We start from the raw sequence: 22,774 nt of genomic DNA, 5'->3' as shown, positions 1-22,774 counted from the left end.
GGGGACATATATATATATACAGGGTGTGCCGCTCTATAATGGGTCCCATTTTCACCAAAAATATACCGGTACCTAAACATATATGGGTCAGTTTTTTTTTAATTTTCAAAAAATTTGGACCCGAAAATTGTGAGAAAAACATTTGGCAATGACCCTTACAAAATGGGAATGGGTTTCGAGGCTTCAAGAGCGGCACACACCCCGTCCAAACCAAATCTGAGTACCCCCCCCCCCCCCCCCCCCCCCCCCCCCCCCCCCCCACCAAAACGATAATGTTGTGGGCGATCTAGAAAGGGGCGCAGATGTAACGCGAAATAAGAGGAAAATAATTGTTTACATATACAAATAATAGGAAAAGAAAGAACTCTCACATGTCAAAACAACAACAAGGAGAAAAGCAACTACAACAACAACACAAAGACACACATAATACATGCACACACCCCCACACGTACACGTACATACTACTAGCACTGCACTGCACACACACACATAATTGAGATATCTGCGCTGCACAAATTGGGGATTCCCGTTTCGTCTGAGACAAGCAGGCAAGGAACGTCGTAATTTCTATTGTTTTCATCTGTCATACACTTGGAATTTACCTCAAGTTCTATGATGTTCACGAAAATTCATCAAAATTGCATACATGGTGAGTATGAGGTTGAATGAATAAGCATTACAGGGTAGAAAAACAACCAGATTGTACCAGCGGAGTGACAGCAGAAAACAAGGCGCCGTCCCTGGGCTGGGCCTGGCCTGGATGGTTTGTACCGTATGTTGTGACGTTCTGTGTGTGATTGTGACATGCATATATGTGTGTGCATTGTGCGGGTAAGTCGGTGTTCTGCCAGACTTGTAACACACCTGTACCAGTGAACAACGAATTTTCATTTTTTATGGACAATAAACAATTCAATTCTCATACAGAGTCATACTCATACTATTGTGTTCATAATCATATCACACTGTAGTGTAGTGGGGCGTTGCAAGAAAGTTGCAATCAATTGCAAATCCCCCAAATCAAGCGTAGATCCCTGGCTAGACCTAGATCTAGACCTAAGCTAGACCGAAAGCTTCAGTCTCTCTAATCGTCAGTTGTTCCACTGAGACTACGTCTGGCTCCACTAGACCTCCGATTATAGAGACTGAAGTCTGGGGACCTCTTTCTGTGAGGCACTGTACGGAACAAATGGTTCGGTTCGACCGGACCGCGATGAATGAGATATGCAACGAGATTTTCACTCTTTACATCCTCACAACTGCTGCAATTATAACACAAATTAAAAATAACATATATGTAGCTTATTTGACTTACGATAGCTTGCTCATTTAGATCCTAAATTAATGATTAATCCGAGAAAGTCTCGTAGTCAACATTATCCGTCTTGGTGTTAGTTGATGAATATTCATTTTTTCTTTTCGAACGTCCAATAGCTACCGTACGAGTAAGCCCAGCTTGACCAACGAACTCCCACAAAACGAGTGCTCTGATTGGCCATTTGGCTATGTTTTGGTAGGTTGACCCGGAAATATTTTGGCCGCCGGGTCATATAGCCCTATGTTCCGAGTGCATGAACGTTCGGAGATACAAATTAGATAATTCATATAAGTAAGTCCGTAAATTATCCATTTAATATTGAGTTATCAAATTTCGATAACTGTAATTAGGACAAATGACATACCGACCTAATTTACATCTGATTTAGAAATCAGGAAATTAGATCTAAATAAAGAAAATCGGGGAGAAAATGTCGTGGACGAAAATATGCACATATAGGCCTATAGCCACCCACACGGTACGAGATCTCTGGGTTGCCATCTGTATTGGGGAATGACAACAAATGTCAGTTTTATTAAAGAAATGACCCAAATCAGATGGTTATTGCTGTCTAGACCTTTGCTTGCAATTGACCGCAACTCAACTTTTTTGCAACCCCCCATCAGTGAGAGAGAGAGAAAGAGAGAGAGAGAGAGAGAGAGAGAGAGAGAAAGGGGAGAATAAAAGCTGGATCTAGTTTACTTAATTTAATTGTTAAAACTTTATTAATCCTAACAAAATCCTAGGAAATTTAGGAGACAAAATTAAGTGAGGCATTGCAAGAAACACGAGTTGCAATCGATTGCAAATATCAGTTGAAAAATTTGCAACTTGCAATCAATCGCAACTTGCAATCAACCGTAACTTTCTTGCAATGCCCCATATCTTTATAAACAAGAAGCAAACTCGGTCAAAATAAACAACTAGTCTAGTGAGAGCGTACAAATTAATTAACTGAACAACCTAACAGAAGTAGATCTATCGACTCTACTCAAAATAGAGATGTCGTCGCCTGGCTGGCAGAAGGGCGTTAGCTCGAATATCAGGTAAAAAATGAAGCGTTAAGGCGTTAGCACTAAATTGCCTCAAACTTTTATAAACCTGACTCATTTCCACTCAAAAATTGTGGCCATGTTCTACTTATTTCTATTAGTCTTTTAAGTTTTAAACCAATTTTTGGGACGGAAAGCTTTTTAAATATAGTACAAATCTTTAAATGCGAATAATTTGAAAAGTAGTTTTTGAGTCGCTTGCGCTCTAACGCCCTTCTGCCAGCCGGCCGACGATGTCAGCTCTGAGAACAGTGAGATGCCCTGCATGCATGTAGAGTGTAGTGTTTTTATTTTTTGCCTGCACAGCACAGCAGACCTCCCTTTCCATGGCATAATGAAATATGCAAATGCAATGAATTACATTCACTTGAAAAGGAAGAGAGAATGGAATAATCCAGACAGTAGAAACACCAAAATTGATTGATGTTATTTTATTTTACCGTTACATGACGTACATGATTGTTATTTTCTTCATGCCACAAAGTTCAACATACATGCAATCATTCTATTAGTTATTATGCTTGATGGATGAACTTGAATTATGTTATGTTATTTTACCGTTACTTCTTAAATCTATTTATATGTAACACCAGTGGATGTGGAGAACCTCATGACAGAATGGAAATTCTTTTAGGTAATCCTCGGGCGTCCGCTGGTGGCTTTTTCTCTGTCTGGTAACTCTTAATGTTATATGCTCTGTGTTGTCATTTCTATTTTGTTCATACATGTACCTGGAAATCAAATAAATTTCAAATTTCAAAATTGATGGGTCATGGGTGAACCAATATGGCAAGATAAAAATGATGGCTGAATAGTAGTGAAGGTCAAGGATGCACAGGAGAGTTAATACAAGATTCATACCTGTACATGTTCATGTACATGTACATGCAAATGTACATGCAAGTCTAATCACCCTAAGCTAATATAATGGGACACAAGAATATAATGTAAATGAAATTGTTTTCAATAAAGTTGTAACCATTATATACCTTGAATATACAGTACCTTGAAGTCCACACCTCGTCACCATGGTGATGTACATGTACATGTAGATCCAGTAGATAGTGTGGTGTGGCAGGGTTAAGGGGGTCCCATGGGACCCATTTAAAAACCCAGGTTGGATAGTTGTTTTTGAAGCTGAGGAGTGTGGGAGCATCAATGGCAGTTTGTGGCAGCTTGTTCCATTTGCTTACAACTCTCTGGCTATAGAAATTTTTCCTGATGTCAAGGCTGCTTCTTGTCATAATTAAAAAGTAAATTGGTTATGACAAAAGGAGTATTCTTGGAGAGATTTCAGTAATGCACATACTGTACTGTAAGAAATATTTTTATAATCATATACATGTACATGTAATAATAACTTTCTGGATCTTGATCTGGACAAAGGTTTCTATGGGAGTTTGTACATGTAGCTTTAATGATTGGAGAAATCTTGCTTCATTATACTTCATACCATTCCATTCCGTGAAAACCGTGGAATAATGACACAAATAAAGGATAAAAAATACATCAAAGCATCATCAAATTCATAGCAAAAATACAGTCTCTTGGAGAAACTCATAATGTACATTGTGTTACGATTTTTAAACCTATTAAAATACCCTCAGTTATTATTGTTGTTCATCTGCATTATGGCTTTACATAAATTACAAACTCACTTTTCATAAAAATACACTAAATATAAAAAAAATCTATCAAACCTCTTAGCCTGCCTTTATGACAAGACTACACGTATGGCTCAAATCCCAATGATGCACTGGCAAAAAGGGGATCCTTGATCCTCACAACACAACCAAATCATGTTGACTTCTGAGTGTGTATCAAGTGCACAGCAATAGATGGTGCTATGCTAGACACATTGCCTGAGGAAGTGCTAAATACATAATATGCATGTAGTCATGCCATGCATCAATGGTACAATAAACAAGTGACTAGAGTGATAAAGCAATTTCAAGTGCACTGTCCCAACATTAATGCATAAAATTATTTTAAATAAATGTATTCGGTTAACTTAAATGTACATATACATTATACGTCATGTACCGTATTTGCCGGCGATAAGGCCGCAGCGCCACATAAGCCCCACCCCCAACTTTGACTTTTCAAAGAGAAAGAAAAAAAAAGGAAAAACAAACAAACGGACCAAACAAAATAATCATAATTTTCTCGTAGAACACTTTTTTTTCTTCTACAAACTGATACCAAATTCATCAATATTCTTATAAAGTACAGGAAGTTAACCTAAAAAATGGCCTAATCATGAACGGAATCATAAAACCCATTGGATGTCTCAAATGATGACTGTTCACAAAGACAACCGAGTAGGATGAGGATTAATGAACTACTCAATACAAATGTACATACATTTACTTGTAGAATAGAAGAAGATAGAGAAAGGTTGATGTAACCAAAACCTAAAATGCATTTGTCATCACCCGTTTTGATACGATAATAGCAATAAGTGTAAAAAAGGCGCGACGGCAGGAAGTTCCCTAAATTCAGTGAATTAATAGTACACTAAATCAAATTGGCAATACGAAAAACACCTCTGTACATGCATGTACTTTGCGTGTAACAGTATTTGGGTTACAGCAGCCGAACTAAATATCAAGAACTCTTGTATAAAAAAAGGTCAGCATGTCACTGAAGATTTTTTTTAATTTTTTAAATCACCTGTTGGGGCGAAAACTTGCGGATTTCAGCTGTAAAAGTGTAAACTACCGCATACCAGATACCAAATATGGGCGTGTTTCAAGGGGGTATTAAAGGTTTAACGCATTGGTTGGTCTGACAGGAAATGAACAAGGATTATTGGACAGCTGTCTACTGTTTCATCTTCATGTCAATGATTATTAATTAAACTGTCAAATTTATTTAAAATGCAAAATTCCTTTCATTTTCTGATTTGTTATGCGTTTGAAAATGTATATTTTGTACTTTGAATATTAACAGGAATGGCATTGTTATAATTATGCTGCTCACTAATTTCTATGTTTATTTCATGCTGTAAAATACAATATTGATAACATCCTTTACAAATTCATGTACATGTATTTAGACTGATCATTTTGTTGAATCTCTTTGTTTTGGAAAGACGCAAATAAACATACTGTATGTACCTGTACAGGGCCTCTCTTGATGACGTTTCATTAAATTGTCAGAGCTTCACTGTATTTGTCTGTGTAAATTATAGACTAAAAAAGTTGGTCAAACGAAATACATGTATAGCTCATAACCAAATTTCACCGGGGGCCCGTTGCATAAAACTTACTATTGATGGTAACTTTACCATCAATGGCAATTACCATGGTAACAGGGCTCAACAGCCAATCGAAATCAAGGTTTCCATGGTAGTTACTATTGATAGTAAAGTTACCATCAATGGTAAGTTTTGTGTAATGGGCCCAGATGAGTACCTGTATCATTTAATAGTGAAATATTATTTCTTTACTTTTCCCTTTTCTTTATCATTCTCTTTCTATTTAGCCTAATGACAGGCAACAGTCAGCCACAGATATCTATTGCAAGTAGTTTTAGGAGCAGACTTTGTTGTTCATTAGAGTGAGATCTGAAACCAACCATGGTTCTGGAATCCCTGTTATCCGGTGTGCTCAACAAGTACCTGAGCAAGTACATCAGGAACTTGGACAGTCATAATCTCGAACTTGGCATCTTTGACAGTAAGTGATTTCTTATTTTATCTCTTTGTTAAAAAAGAAGAAGAAGTTTCTATTAAATCTTTTTGTTTGCAATAAGGTAATTATTAAGAATATTATGCAGAGGCTATGAAAAAAGAAACTTTTGATGCAGGAGCAATAATTTTAATAATGAAATGGTAAGAGACTTTAATACACTGTACCTAATTGTACATTGTTTTATAAAATAATGAAAGTCATGGGCATATCTAACATGAAAATCATTTGTAAAGAGTGTTTAGAAAGCATAATTCCCTTGTAAAAATATATTACATGTACATGTACGTAAAATTTGTAACAAAAATAAATAAATAAATAAGATGAATAATTCGCCACAATTTCCTGACCATTTGGATCACGCTGAATATATGCTTGTATACAGGTATATGTTAGACAAAGATTTCACATGCAAATGGAGACTTGTTACATTATTATTCAGGCTTTCTAATGTAAAAGTCCATGTTCATTGCAGAAATTACACTGTACATGCATCCATGAGCACATTTAGTAACAAGCCACTTTGTTCAAATTCTGGGACAATCTAATCATTCAGTACCATTGATCAAGAACTTGTCTGTGTCCTTGCTAATCCTCATGCAATTAAAATCAAATAATGTCTAACTCAGCTGCATGTATTCACCCGCACTGGTTTGTAACTAATCTGGGGCATTGAAGCATTGTATACATTGTACATGTACATGAATATGCATGAAGAAGGCTTTGCTTCTTCTTTATTGATTAAAGAGTCCATTAACTTTGTAATTACCATAATTAAATTTAGGAATATTACAGTGTAGAATTACATTAAAATTTTTTTTTTGCTTTCTACATGTACATGTACATGTAGTCATGTAAATAAATACAATTTTAATATTTTGAAGTTTTTACTTGACTGTGCATTGTACACGTACATGTACAAGAAAGATATTAAGATGTCCTCAGCATCATAATATACATGTATAATTAATAACAAATATGAAATTTGAGTAGAAAAAATACAGCTTGTAATAAAAAGAAAACTAAAACAAAAAACATTGCTCTCTTGTTTTCACTGTGACTAAAATGATGTTTTAGAAAAATGAAAGGAAAGAATATAGGCTAGAAATGTACAAATTTACCACCCAGTAAAAATGAAATTAAAAAAGAAAATCAGTACATTTTACATGTCTAATCTACATATTCACGTACAGTGTACTCCTGTACACCAAACATTTATCGCTCCAAGACTCGAGCTTCAAATAAATACAGTATGCATGCGAACATATGTTAGGATATCAGAAGGTGCACCTGTATGGTTATGCACTTAGCACTGTGGCCCGTCCACTCAGTGTATTGCTTGAACACCAGTGCGTACAGTACATGTATGTCATCTTGTCTTGACTGCACACACGCAATCAATATGCTGTTGAGCATCAATTGAGTTGCTCTATGGTTTTGTATCGCCCCAGTATGAGCCAGCCACAACCAACCACTTGCTTGGTTGTCACCCTGTGTATCTTCCACTCTTCATCTAGGGCCATCATTGACTGCATGTCTTGTATGGATATGTGTGGGTGTGTGTTGTGTATATATTATGGTCACATACACTATACTGTCTGTACACAGTCACGTTTATACATTGTACATCTACAAGTACATGTAAACATTGTTAAACAATTATTTTGTAAACCACATCTTAAGGTAAAACAATAACTACATCATGTACATGTACATGTAAGTGTTACATAATGTACACATTTCTTGAATACTTATTCTCACATATTTGTAATTATACATGCACAGGCCTACATGTACGTATACTGTACAGTACATGAACATTTACAGGTAAATTACATGTATTGTGAAAGAGGTTAATATCTACTTCAGATAGAGATCAAGTGTACATGTACATGTACTGTACATCTACATGTAATTATAATTTGGATGATATATACAAGTCCTGTACATTTTGCATGTATTTCTAAATTTAAACAGCATACATGTACATGTACAGTATACCTGTAAATTCACAAAATGTATTGACCTTTAAAAGCATCCTTGTTTCATTATCCATTAATGTACGTACCTAAACATTGAATGTACCTGCACATAAATTCACTGATTGATATTCCCTTGCTTTAGAGATGAACTGAATATTAAACCCTTTGTATTGTAATACTGACCTTGATCAAGTTTCCATGGATAAATAATGTGAGGCCTCACTCCCACTTCTCAACTAAAAAGGAGAGACATATATATTACATGTCATGTACATTGTACATGTAAAGAATATTTATTTCATGGACCATTATTCAATCAGGCATAGGAGAAACATGTACATTATCAGTTTGATGAATTATTTGAGTATAAATACTCTGTCTTTGGAAATGATGATGGTGAACACATGTAGCCTTGGCAATGGAACTTACACTGAATTTCAAGACTTGAAATGATCCATCTCTGCCAAACAATTTTGGCAGACAATTTACAATCTCTGAGTATTGAGCCAAGAAAGAGAATTGTCCATACCATGTGAATACACACAGTATCTAAATGTATTACCGGTAAATATGTACAATACTTGTACATGAACATGTACAGTATTTAAAGTGAAGTCTGTACGGTTTCCCTGAATGTGACAAATCTAAATTCACAACTTCAGCTAGTCTTTATTAGGTTGTTGATACTAATAGCCAGTCAAACAAACCATCTAATACATTCATAATGAATTCAAGACAGTTTAACTCAAAATGCAATTGCATTACAAAGCTTGTCCAGATATTATCTATACTGTAGCCTTGAGCCTCATACTTAGAGCAGGATATAATATATCAGTCTAATATATTGTATCATCCTCTTGTGTTTAGATGAAAGGCAGGTGTGTCTGAGTGGCTAATGGATTTTCTTCCCTGGAGACTCTCATTAAGAATTATATGTCTACTATGTTCACATATTCAAACACATTTACATGTATGTTTATAACATAGTACATTAATGGATAATTTGTACATTGTTGTGTCGCAAGGGATTTCTTTTTATTTAGACAATGGAAAAAGGTTTGGGTATTTGGCTGCTCTAGCCAAATTGAAATCTGGAGCAGAATTCAGAAATGCATTCACATGTAAATGTAAATTGTTTGTTGATTGTTGAATAGCTACAGTGAACTTGAATTGTGAGGTGTTTATTACAGATACATGTAATGTGTACTTCCACTATTTTTTAGTTAATTGCCTTTTATTTTCATGCATAAACATTACATGGGATTGTTAATTATCATTATCATTATTGTTTATTTCTCAATTCTACCCCTTTTGTTTTATAGGTAGCTTAGAACTGACAGACCTAGAGATAAAGCCAGAGGCATTGGTATGTTTTGTAAATGAATTTCTTTGTGATGTTTTTTCCATTTTGTACAACATTTCATTTGTAAATTTCATGTTTTCTAAATACTATGGTAGTATTTCTTTACAAGATGTTTTTTCAAAATCTTCTTTCCATATTTGTAATGTTTGCTTTTTTGATTTGCTTACAAAAAAAAATCCTGATTCACTACATTGTATAGTTTGTTACAAATGTATACTCCATCAGTTTGTGAAACTCTGTCCTATATGTACATGTATGACTTGTTTACAGCCGATCCTAGATTATGGCTTAGGAAGGGATTTTAGCATAAAGTGCTAATATAATCTCTTAATTCCATGTCGCTCGTGAACGGACAAAAATAAATTTTCCCTGAAGGCCTAGATACACAAATGCTCGGTCATAACAATGATTAATGGTATTACCTACTAATACACTGTATGCCTTGATAATGATCACAATAGTTATGAAATGTCAAGATGATGTATGCAAGATGTTCGCCAAGAGCAATTCCCATTTTAATCCTCCCATTAGTGGAAGAAGAAGAAGGGGGAAAAAAAGGAATTACATGTACTGTACATACAGATTATTAACTATTTGTAATCAATGTACATGTAAATCTGTTTGTGTTCAAGATATTAGTAAATATTGAACATTTAAATTGACAAGATATTACAAAATCTTTCTATTTTGGTAAGCTTTTCTCTATAGTCGAAAATAAATCAGTGTATCAGAGTTTGTGATTCACTGGACTGTTTGTGAAAATCTATTAAATTTTGAAGTACTATAAATGAAACACTTCAAACATGTTCAGTGGCTTTTTGGCTGCAAGCTGATCTTGTGCCATTTTTTTCCTTTCGTTTTTTCTTTACAGGCTCAGCTGAATCTCCCCATAGAAGTAGTTGCTGGCCATATAGGTGAGATGCCATGAATTATATGTTTTATTTGCTTTTACTAAATAAAATAAAATCAGATAAATGGGGATGGGGGGGGGGGGGAAGGCTTATTTACTTACCATTTTAAAATTTGATTGTCCATAAAACTTTCATTTTATATCAACATTATTAAAGCTTACTCACTTGTGCATGCTAATAATTTTTGTAGCCGACTTGTTGAATACTAGACATATATTCGTTTGCCTTAGCCCTTTTTTGTGAAGTTGTCTATGTTGTATGCCCTTTAATAAAGCAAGTTGTATTTACTTTTTCATTAGTTGGATTATGGCTCCATCCCAAGCATAGGAAACAACACTGTTATTCTATGGATGAAAATTTTGCTTAATGTTGCCACATCAAAAATGATAACAAACATGAAGGATTCATGTTGTGATTGCCCAAGCAGACTAAGTTGTAAATAAATAAACATGTATATTTAAACAAATCCCTGCAGTGCAAACATGATTTAATATATTGATGTCCAAATAAAAATTGCAGGTATCAAAGGTTTTGTGTGTGTACAACATATTCCCAAAATGGATTTTACTTTGTTCATGCATAGCTCACCAATCACTTGTTGATTGAGTCATATGATGTGGTAAACGCATGGCTTGTTATTCCATTATGCTCAAAATAATGTGCACAGCCTTAATTCAATCATTCTCCCTAATCAAATAATAAGAAGCGAAGTAAATTAGCTGGTAGAGTGAATGACTTCAGGCCTGCCACAGGCTTCACTTGATCAATTGCATTATACTCTCAGTGCAGTTTTTTTCTCATCTTAAAACCTAAATTTAGTAGGTGAAGTTTAACTCTGTTTTTAAACCACAGTACTTGTCTCTTCAACTAAAATAGATTATCATAGAAGCCTGATTATTCATTTACGCTGTAGTTGAGAAAGTTATTTTGAGATGCACTTCATTTTAGTCGATCAAGAACAACATTTTTTTTTTGATTGGCAACAGTGGCATTTTTCTCTATTTGTTAACTTATCCAACGAAATGCATGTATCTGCATAAAACTGGACAGACCAAAAATTGTCTGAAAACGATTAATTGTATATATTATATGTAAATATTTCATACAAAACGGTAATCACAAATCCTTGAAAGTGCTACTAATTAAAACATTTCAATGCATATTTCCTTCTTCTTTTTCCCCACATTATTTTGCAAAATACCTTAAAGGGTCTTCTCATGAATCTATTATGCAATTAAATGAAATCTAAATGACTTGAATGTACATGTACATGTAGCCAAACCCTATCTTTGCTCTTGAAGAGTTACAAGAAAAAACATCTTCTCCACAAAATCAGACTGTATATTGTTTAACATCTGTACATGTATGCAATGGTTCAGTGTGTTGAGTGCAATCGGTTCAATTTGTTTGCTTTGTAGTATTGGAATAGTGCATGAGCAATTTCCACTGCAAATATTTGAGGTGTTCGTGAGATCTTTATGCTGGATTGCTTCTGTGATCTTTCATGTTTAAAGATAAACTGGTGAAAAAAAGAAAATTAATTCTCACAGAATCAAACGAAACTGACACTGAATGTTCAAGATTACAAATAAATGGCATGTGCCAATCAATTTTGGAAGAAAATGTATATTGGCTGAGTAATGAGCATAGAAAGACGATGAAATCAAGGTAGTACTAGCCCCGACACCATGTGTGTTGTCCCATATATAGCTTTCTGTGTACAGTGCTTGTTACTTTACCAAGACTCGGCCAAATTTATTATGATTTTGATGACTCCAGAACCTTCCAGTGCACACCAATACTTACATGCTACATGATCAACTGTTTCTGATCCATTCCACACCTTTTCTTTCACAATGCCATCACATTACCAGAACTCATCTTTATTTTTAATAGATCTTAAATGCATAGATCTCTGAACATGCAGGTCATACATGTACACTGTGTACAGTATGTCAGTGGAACAATTTCTATTAATATATTGTACAATTATGTACAGGTACTGCATATCTTGACATTTCAAGCAAAGTAATATGCCAAATGTCATTTTGTACAAATTGACCATGCAGTATTAATAAAGTCAGTTTATGTTCTAAATTGTGATTCAGAAGGAGTAATTGCAGCATGTAAAGTGTGCAAATTGACTTTGTTATGCACACTGTATTTTGTTGGCGGGATACTCAATCAGCCAAAGTTCAGGTTGTTAGTTCATTGAAGATATTGATACAGTGGTTGATTATGATGGAAATGTTAGATTTTGGCATTCATACAGGTAGTAATCCAACATCTCCAGACTTACAAAATTTGGTATTATGTCAGGACAACTCCTTCCTAAGACAGATGCACCTGGGCCATTCCATGGTAACTCGCGTTACACTTAATGGGTACATTGACACGATAATGTGCCTATATCTTTAGAACTGCTAGGATCTACAAGATACTTTTTTCAAACATGGACAGGGTAGATATAGAACAACTGAATGAAACAAAAAAGAAAATTGAAGAACAAACATTTTTAGATTCTTGGATTATTGAATTTCGGTAACTCGCGTTACAAAAAAAGGACATGGTCAATTCTACGAGACCCTCTTTTCTCCTCATACTAGACAATCTTGACAAAATCTTTCCTACTTTAATTTGATAGTAGGTTGTGACTTACTAGTATAAGATCACAATATTAAAGATAAGAAACAATGGACTAGTAAAATGCAGGAAGCAAATATGTCGGTAACTCACGTTACGGTAACTCGCGTTACATTTTGTCCGGAGGCCATTTTCACCCCTATGTAATAGATTAAATATCACAGGACCCCTTAGAATATGGAAATATATTCATCTTTTTCCATTTAGCGAAATTTTCAGGAAAAAATATTACAAGAATCCTGTGTAATCTGCAATAAATTGTTTTTTTTTCAGCTACAGTCCCACATGTACGTTTTTGATGATAGTTTGAGATCTTAGGAAATCAACAAAAATGAAAAAAAATTGTATTGAATTTGAAAGGCCCTAATGTTTTATGAACATCCATGGCATAAGGTTAGTGATAAATCAAAGAATTAACATAAGAGGTACATCTCTTTTTTTTATGTCATGTCCTTCTTCTCATGGAATGGCCCACCTTCAGAACCAGAAATTCTTGGAAAACTACCCCCCCCCCCTCCCCTCTTTACAATTAACCCATGAATATTTTGTTTCCAGCAGTAATTCTCAGAAAACTAAATGTTTCTACATGTATTAATGTACATGTAGGGGGAAATTACTTCAAGAGATCATTTTCTAAGTGGGCAGTTGTCCTAAAAGGATAGTTATGCTGGGAGGGGGTAGATTTTTCAGAGGGCTAATTCCCAGGGTTTTTTTTGTCCTATTGGATACCAGGATGTTGGTATGACTTTTAACTCAAATTTAACATCATGTTTCAATATTCTCTTTTATCTATCTTGCAGGAAGGATATACATTGACTTTTCCTGGACTGGACTTTTCTCTGAACCGGTAGTGGTCAATGTTGAAGACCTCCTGGTACTGGTCAGTCCAGTTGCTGACCGCCCATACGATGAAGAGAAAGCGAGAAACGCTGAGAATGCGTCCAAGCAACAGAAGCTATCAGCGATTGAAGTGGCCAAGAAAGCCTCTTCAAGCTCAGACACAAGTAAGACATTCATGTTTACAATTTTTGTTTTTAAACAACTGCAGAGTTGCCCATGTTTATCTCATACTACACTTGATACTAACCCTAAAATCAACCCTATTACATTGTACTGATGCATGGGGTATTATGCAGTTACGCCCAGTTTTCTGGTTTCCGCAGGGCCCAGTTGCATAAAAACTTAGCATCAATGGTAACTTTGACATCACTGGTAACTTCAATGGAAACCTTGATTTGGTTGGCTTTTGAGAAATGTTGCCGTGGTAGATAATATTGCTGGCAAAGTTACCCTCTGTGGTAAGTATGATGCAATGGGGCCCAGTGCTACAAACTATTTGGTTTTCATAAGAATAAGAAGAAGTGTCTGTATGCATGAGCCCCCCCCCCCCCCCCCCTCCCCCTGTTGACATTTTGAAAATACATGTGGGGTCTGGAGGTACACATTTATGGCCCATGAGTCCTGGGTGCATGTGCGTGTCAAGCCCCACCCACGTGTAGATCTCTACTTTCAATTTGTCATCTGTTTAATTCAACATACATGTCATGCATTCGGTCGTGAACATTCATGCACATGCATCGCAAGGATGCAAACATGATTTGGCCAACATTTCATGTACAATGTACATGTACATGTACACTTATATACTTGGACATGTATAATTTGTCTTACAAGTATAACAACTTGTAATTCTTATTCAGATCCTGTAGCATGTCTGCCTTGGGGGATGATGGAGATTCCATATTGTGTAAAGGGCAGTGGGTGCATGCTAGGAATATCCAAACATGGAGTATTATACTAAAAACACCTGTTCACCCACTGCAACTGAATTACATGTGTACCTTATACCCCTCATGTGTGTGGAGTGTATTCAATGAAAGACACATTTTCCATGAAAATACAAGATGTACTTTTTGTGAAAGAAGTTCATGGTAGGATATACATGTACACTATATACGTTTTCTTGTATATGTATGTGGAAGTGTAGTATAAGTACATACATGTATATGGAAAAAAAAAGAAAAAAAATCCCGTTTTTTCTCATAATCAACATTTTTGCACATTCAGGGTTCTTGTTGGGCTTATGAAAATACAAGATGTACTTTTTGTGAAAGAAGTTCATGGTAGGATATACATGTACACTATATACGTTTTCTTGTATATGTATGTGGAAGTGTAGTAAAATATGGAGAAAAAAAAGAAAAAAAAATCCCGTTTTTTCTCATAATCAACATTTTTGCACATTCAGGGTTCTTGTTGGGCTTATGTATAGCAATAAAAGCCTCTGTAATGTCCTTTAATTACATTGCTAACAGCATGAACTATTTTCCTACTCTCCTCTGTAATTTGGATACAGAATAGATGTATATTAACAGTACATGTATGTTGTGCACATACATACCGGTACTGTACATGTAATCTTAGATACTTTTACAAGTATCTCTGTAAATAAACATGTGTACATGTACATCTAGCTTATCTTCATTCATGTTGACCATGTCTGTGAAGTACATGGATCACCCACTTCCCACAATGTATATTATTAAACCTGACTGATCTTGGTCTCCAATAACACGCCTTAGAAGAAATTCCAAGACGTACGATTTATTTAAGAGCCCGTCTAAGTCTGGAAGCGTATGCCCTTGAGGTGACAAGCGTATTACACTCCAAATGGACTTCTCATTCAAGCCCGATTGAATGGCTCCAGTTCACTGCCCATGCTGAACAAATCACAGTCAGAGATGCTACACGGCTATAGAGATGGGGCCCCCATGTAATGTTACCTTTATATTCTCTGTAGTCTGTACATAAACATGAACCTGGTGATCCATACAGTACATGTAGGCAGTGAAGTGATTGCTGTTATTGTATGTATCGAGAGTCCTTTTTAGCGACACCGATGCTTTTGTTTGGAATTCATGAATGTGTCCCGAACACAGCAGGGTTTGCACTTTTCAATTTCAAAAGTTAAATTTTTGAATATTTTGTTAATGGAATTAAAAGATAAGTCATGCTACATGTACCTTAACCTCTGTATATAATTCTAGTAATGCATGAACACCTACATGTAGTAGTGGAGTTGTTCTTGTCTCGTCATGTACATATATATCAGAGTCTTTTTCAGTGAGACAGATGCTTCTCGTAGAATTTCATGAATGAGTCACATTGAAATCTACAGTAGATGTAAACATATCCTTGAATTACCTGTAGTTTTATTATCATTATTATTATAAAAAAAATCTATTTCCCCCATAAATTTAGATACATGTTCGTGATCTTCCTATCTTGGATGCAGCACTGGCATACATGTAAATCCAAATAGTAACGAGGAGGGGGGGGGGGGGGGTACAGTGTGAGTGGGCTGTCTAGCCCCCACAATTCGGGGGTGGGCATTGGAAATGCATGTACAGTATTAATTTTTTTGTTTCCTAGCAATCAGAGTCATGTCTTGCTATTCAAAGAGATTTTAAAAAAAGGCATTTTATTTATTTCTACATGTAGGTATGGAAAAGGAAAGGGGAGAAGGAGGAGGAGGAGGGGGAGGGGGGGGGGGTCATGTACTTGCTCTGCCCTATGCTGGATATGGTGCTGTGATTATGAGTCATATTCATGGTACATGTGTCATGTGAATAGCATGCATGATGCACAATCATGTTCAGTGTACAACATCTTCACATCCTGCTTCTTTAATGAATATTATATTACTTTGAATTTCCAAAATGTATTCCTGCAGAAGGCCGTTTGGAAGGGAGAATTATCATCCCACGGCTGCGCAGTTTCCAAGTTTTCATTGCTCACAGCCTCACACAATATTGCTTAGATTCAATTTAGAGACAATCTGAATGACTGTACAGTACTTGATAGATCTTAATGAGTGCTAGCAAATTGGGTAGACTCGCTGACTCGGATGAGTATTGCATAAATCACATATTCCAAATTTATGTGAAAATATATAAACACCAACAAAACGCCAGATGTATACATAAGTGTACTGTACATTATCATTGCAATACTGTGATTCATAAATGCATAGGGACTTTTTAATTATTAGGTGCTATATTATTGTTGTTGTTGCTATTTTTATTATTACATTATTATTATTACATAATAAATATTTTTACAATAATAATAATAATAATATTTAATTTTTATATAGCGCTTAATACAAATGTCTCTAAGCGCTTTACAAATATACCATTACCACCATCATCATCATCATCACCATCATCATCATTATCATCATCCTCATCATTATCATCATCATTATTATATAGCTGCATGTACATGTAGCAAGTATGCATTGCCTATCTTCAGTACATGTACATGTACACTGTATGACTTGAACCTTCTTTACTTTGTAAGAAGCACTTCAAAGATTAGGCGGAAAGAAATTAAATGAGAAAGTGTCGTCTTGAGATTCAGCCCTTGAATCCTCTCTAGGTGATTGGCCTTTCAGTCAATATCTGAGTTTGTGTGCTGGTTGTTCACTTTGCTACATGTATAAAGCAATGCATGTGTATACATTATTTTTTTTTAATTTCCTGATAGTATTGAAAAATTACATACATGTACTGTAGAAGTACAAGAATGTGCAGTAAAGAAATGAGTAAAAAGAAAATGAAAGTAGTTTATGAAGATGTTCTAAACTAGTGATCTGATTCTGTTATTGCAATCAAATTTTGAGGTGAGTCATTTGAATAAAACTACTTGATATTTTGGGGTGGGCCTGTACATGTACATGTATGTATTCTTGTTTAAGGCTCTATATGAAGGTAGAAAATAATGGTACATTCCAATCTCACCTCCACCCCTAGAAATATGATTCAGGAGCTTCCTACATGTAAATGTCAAATTAAAACAATCATTAATTACACCCTCCTTGTGTACAAGTCAGAGAAATTATGCCCAGGTTGATCTTGGTTAGATGTGAAAGCATTACACAACTTGGTAATATATTGTCCTTTTGAAAACTAAATTTCAACTTTATGGAAAATCGTTTGATCCCAACTAAAGTAGATTCCTACATCAATACATGTACAGTACATTTTTCTCTACTCTTTAATGTACAGTGTATGTGTAAGATGTGATGGCCTTCAAACTATCAAGACCATTAAATTTGTAATTATAATAATTTGGTGATTTACATATACATGTACATGTATATTATGCAGTTTTAGATGGCAAGGAGGCCTTGTAAATGATTAGTAATCTGTATTCATAAAGGTCACTTGTCCACAATCATAATTCTATTTTTTTTCTTCTAATAATTGCCTTTACACATGAGGTACGGGCATTATATTCACTGTATGAAATTAAGCCAATGACCACAGACTACTCTACATGCGGAGCTAATCATCCTGAATTAATATGCAGCTGTAACATGAGAGGTCATGTATTGTATACCATGGATACTGTCAAGACTGGGGCCATGCAGCCAATTGGTTCAGTAATAGCTCAATTATCATGTCACCATTTCCATTTTGGACATATGGAAAAGAAATCCCCATTTTGAAAGATCGTTGAGGAATTGATTCATAGTTGTAAGTTATTTGATTTGATGGAATGGAATCTTTACCTCTACAGGGTGTAGTCTCAACATCTGTAGTAATATTTGTTTCACCTGTTTATTGATGTTCTTCGTCAAGGCTTCACTATCATTTTTTTTAAATCATCAAACTTGGCCTGTGAATACATTTAAATTACTTTCCCATGTACAGTGTACATGTATATAAAAATCAATATAAATACATGTATAAATTTCATTATTTAAGTACAATTTGAAGGCATATCTTCATAGCATTTCTCGATATGACGGTGCAAAATTAGATCTCCATGAGAGCCTTGTGTCCATGAATGTATGATCTAAAAAAATTAGGGGCTTTTTTTAGATTTCCTATTTCAAATTAATCGTTCATGTTTATTATTATAATACACACTACTCCTGCAAAGTTTTGTAGCTGTTTTGTAATGAACATGAAAATCGAAAGTTGCTTTATATAAACATTTTTCTAGAATAGCTACTAATAACACACTCATAATAGCAATTTTTGCACCACTAAAATGCAATGTTTAGAGCAAGAAGGGCATTAATTCAAATACTTGAGCACAGAGTCGGTGTCTTTCTACCCCTGAACAGACAATAAACCATGCATACACTATTATTAGGGCATTCTGTCATTAGAGAAAATAAATGACAAACAGCCATCAGCATCTGTCCCTTTAAGATGAGAGACAAGCCTCAGCAGGTTGTTTGTTACATTAGATCGTCTCAGTCATATGTCACTGGGGAAGAGATAGATGGGTGCTACATGTAGCTTGCAGGTGTGCATCCCTGCATTTGACTGATATCTTTATCAGGCCTAGAGGACATGTGCATGTAAAGGTTGTCCGTATATACCCATTTAGGCCATGTCCTTACGTGGATGTGAAGATACATGTATAGGGCTGCTTATATCTTAATACATGTACATGTATGCACCACACACTCTGTTGTAGAGATAAAAAGTATCTTCTTGAATTTTTTTTCTTTCTTCGGAGGGATGTGTGTGTAATATGATTTTCTTGCATGAGAACATATGGGGCTGTTTTTAATGCATACAGTGTATATGTATATCTTTAATTCATGCAGACTCTGTTCTAGAGATTTAAAGTATTTTCTGGATTTTGTAATTTTTTATAGAGGGATGTGTACTATGATCTCTTTACATGCACATCAGTTTTATACTTGCACAATGCACATAAATATAACCTTGTCTGCATGTAAGTATGAAATACATGTATGGACATGAAAATGAAGGTTATTTTGGTTGTATAATGTCAGAAGTCGACTAGAATTATTACTTACAGTACTTGTAGATTAACTTAAATCTTCTCTTTACTGAAGAAAATGACGTAACCATGGTAAACACACGTATCAAACAAGCCTTTAAAATTTACCGTACAAGGTACATGTGAGACTCAATAAAAAATTGTTTTGTAATTTTATAGATTCATATGCACCCTTTGTTTTTTCCAATGCTCTTTCATTTTATTGCATTTTAGTCAGCAAATCTTCTAAATTTTATTGTTTTTATGATGCATTTTGCAGGTAGCAAGAGTCACGATCTGTCATTCACCGAGAAGTTAACTGCAGCAATCATCAACAATATACAGGTAAACACCTAAAAGAGACATAACACCATTTAAAAAAAAAATGATTTGGTAATGTGTTGCCTTCTGCTTGGCTGTTAGTAAATGATTGACTGAAAATTTGAATGGAAAGTTATTGTTTGAAAGCAGCACACCGATGTGTTTATTATTAATTATTTTAATGCTAAACTACGGAATTGTGTTCAAAGTTCATTTTTTCTGATATTTTTTATTATGAAGTATGTATAATTGCATTTACTTTGTCACTCAGGGAAAAAAAAAACATACTCTCAAGTTGAAGGGTCTGGTTCCATTAAAGAATCTAAATACATAAATGTACTGTGTACAATGTTATGCAGTTTGTGGTTATATTAAAGTTGATTGTAAAGCCAAAACAATTAGTAGATGTATAGTACATGCAGTGAAATATCATTCCTTAAATTAATACAATTGTTGCAAAATAGAAGACACATGTAACTATCAAAGAGACTAGTTTCTTTTTAAAGGGATTTGTTCTCGTTCGTTAAGTGCCGCAATGGCAGCACAGCTAAAGCCGGGGTAATAATCTCCAAGTTTGGAAGCGCTTAGTGATTCTAATAAGCAATATATAAAAACTGAGTATTATCATTATTATTATTATTATAATACAAGAAAGATGTACATGTACATGATAATAATACATCCATTTATATAGTGTGCACACCTACTATACGAATATACTCTACTGCGTTTGTTATATGTTTACTTCATGAAAAATGATTTAGTTAGCTAGTGTCTTTTCTCTATCTTACAACTACTCTCCCCCTCCCTCTCCAGCCCCCTCTTCCATTCTCTGTCTCTCTTCCCTATCTCTCGCCTCCCCTCTCTATCAAATTGTATGCTGCAATCCATTCTGACTATCTATTAGAATAATTGCCTCGATCCAATTTGCAGTTGATGATAGTTCATAGCATTCGTCACTCTATGCTTCGTGATTAATAATGTATCAAATGAATCTGCTTATAAATTGCATGATTTCTTTTGCGCTAAATCTGTTTATGAATAGACAACAAAATATAATGTATACTACAAGCCCTGCATATATTACAGTGTAGTAATACATCTATATACAAGGAGACAGTAGAGAGAACAGAATAAGGGGAGGATGGAGAAGGGATGAAGAAGATAGATATTAGACTCTGTGGTTATTGATGATGATGATGATGATGATGATGATGATGATGATGATGATGATGATGGTGGCAATGATGATGGTGATGGCAATGATGATGATGATGATGATGATAATGATGATGATAAAGATAATGATAATAAATGACAGGAAGAAAACTGTACAGTTTGACAGATGGACTGATGTTCAAAAGATAATAAAAGCAACATGCAAAAGAAGTAGAGATCTGCTACATATTGTACATATAGCAGAAAATGATATGATTTATGGGGAAAGGCGTCCTTTGATCCATCAATGCATGAAAATAATATGTAAAGTGCGGCTTAAATGTCATCCTGCATTAAACTAAAGCTGTATTACCACTCCAGATGTGTGAAACCACATGATTAGCATCATATTACATGTATATGTATGTGCTGGTAGAGATCAGCAGCTGCTTTTCAACCGTGAAATGAAAATTCATTGTGCCTGTTTTTTTAGAAAACAAGATATAAAACCAGTATGACTTTTGTTTGTTTCATTTTACAATATATTATATAAATTATGCAAGATGTGTCAAACATTTATTTAAAAATGGCTAATACTTGTACCCGTAGGTCTAATATGATTTTATTCTGGCTTTTTCATGAGAAATGTGTAAAAAATTGTCAGAAAAAATGGCTAATAAATAAAAGTAATTTGATCAGCTGGCAAATATATTCCTCTATCTATTTTTTTCTTTTAGTTTCTCTCTCCCTCTCTCCCACTCACCCTCTCTCCCACTCACTTTCTCTCCCGCTTTCTCTCAGCCAGCCAGCCATACTGAATGACCAAATTGACATCTGACATTTGGCATAGAGGCAGAGCTCACCTTAACTCATGAATTATTCATGAACTATACCATGGATCAACATGTCATGTGATACCCCTGTGAATAGATTGAACATCAACATTTAATTTGAGAATCTCAGAGGGCAGAGGGAGAGACAAGATTAGGTGTATTATGCATTGTAGTCCATGCTGGGGCTAAACCATATTGTGTTTCTGACTTTTAAAGACACCAGTTAAAATTTCTAGTGAAAATGAACAGGGTTAAGCTACATGTTTGCATGTTGAAAATTAAATGATAGACATGTATACTTTAAGAAGACCTTTGGAGTGTTCTAGTATTAAATGTGCATGTATTGTTTTCCAAATTACATTAAAACAAATATGACTGTCAATGTCTTCATTATCTGCACTTTCCCATTTGTTTTGTTTTGTTTTGTTTTGTTTTTTTCATGTTTAATTTACAAACCATAACATTTTTAGAGAGGTATTTTCAAGATGAAAGAAATATTTCATAAATGGGATATTATTGGCTTTCAGATTGATGAGTGGATTATTTTAGGTTGACCAGTTACATGCATGTACCTAAATATTTTCTTGAAACTCATTCCATGTTTGAAACTTTTCTGAATTCAGGATTTATTCTGTAATACATATTGTGAAGTAGGTTGTTTGGTTTCATAGAATATTAAACAAAAAATTCC

The 22,774-nt window shown here is 34.8% G+C and overlaps 1 protein-coding gene across 1 annotated transcript in view; it reads left to right on the top strand.

The window, feature by feature from the left end:
- The first annotated feature begins 487 nt into the window (after positions 1–487).
- LOC593255 (vacuolar protein sorting-associated protein 13A) overlaps positions 488–22,774 on the top strand; it is an 88,670-nt gene continuing 66,383 nt past the window's right edge. The window contains exons 1-6 of the mRNA XM_030994176.1: positions 488–652; positions 5,860–6,053; positions 9,370–9,413; positions 10,282–10,324; positions 13,765–13,968; positions 20,052–20,116. Of these exons, the coding sequence (XP_030850036.1) occupies positions 5,954–6,053; positions 9,370–9,413; positions 10,282–10,324; positions 13,765–13,968; positions 20,052–20,116 (456 nt within the window). The 5' untranslated portion in view covers positions 488–652; positions 5,860–5,953. The remainder of the gene's footprint in view (positions 653–5,859; positions 6,054–9,369; positions 9,414–10,281; positions 10,325–13,764; positions 13,969–20,051; positions 20,117–22,774) is intronic.

This window comes from Strongylocentrotus purpuratus, unplaced genomic scaffold, assembly GCF_000002235.5.
Source record: "Strongylocentrotus purpuratus isolate Spur 01 unplaced genomic scaffold, Spur_5.0 spur5_scaffold_21, whole genome shotgun sequence".
In the NCBI taxonomy this organism is placed as follows: Eukaryota; Metazoa; Echinodermata; class Echinoidea; order Camarodonta; family Strongylocentrotidae; genus Strongylocentrotus; species Strongylocentrotus purpuratus.
The sequence above is the reverse complement of the archived record's forward strand: the minus strand, read 5'-3'. Positions and strand labels throughout refer to the sequence as shown.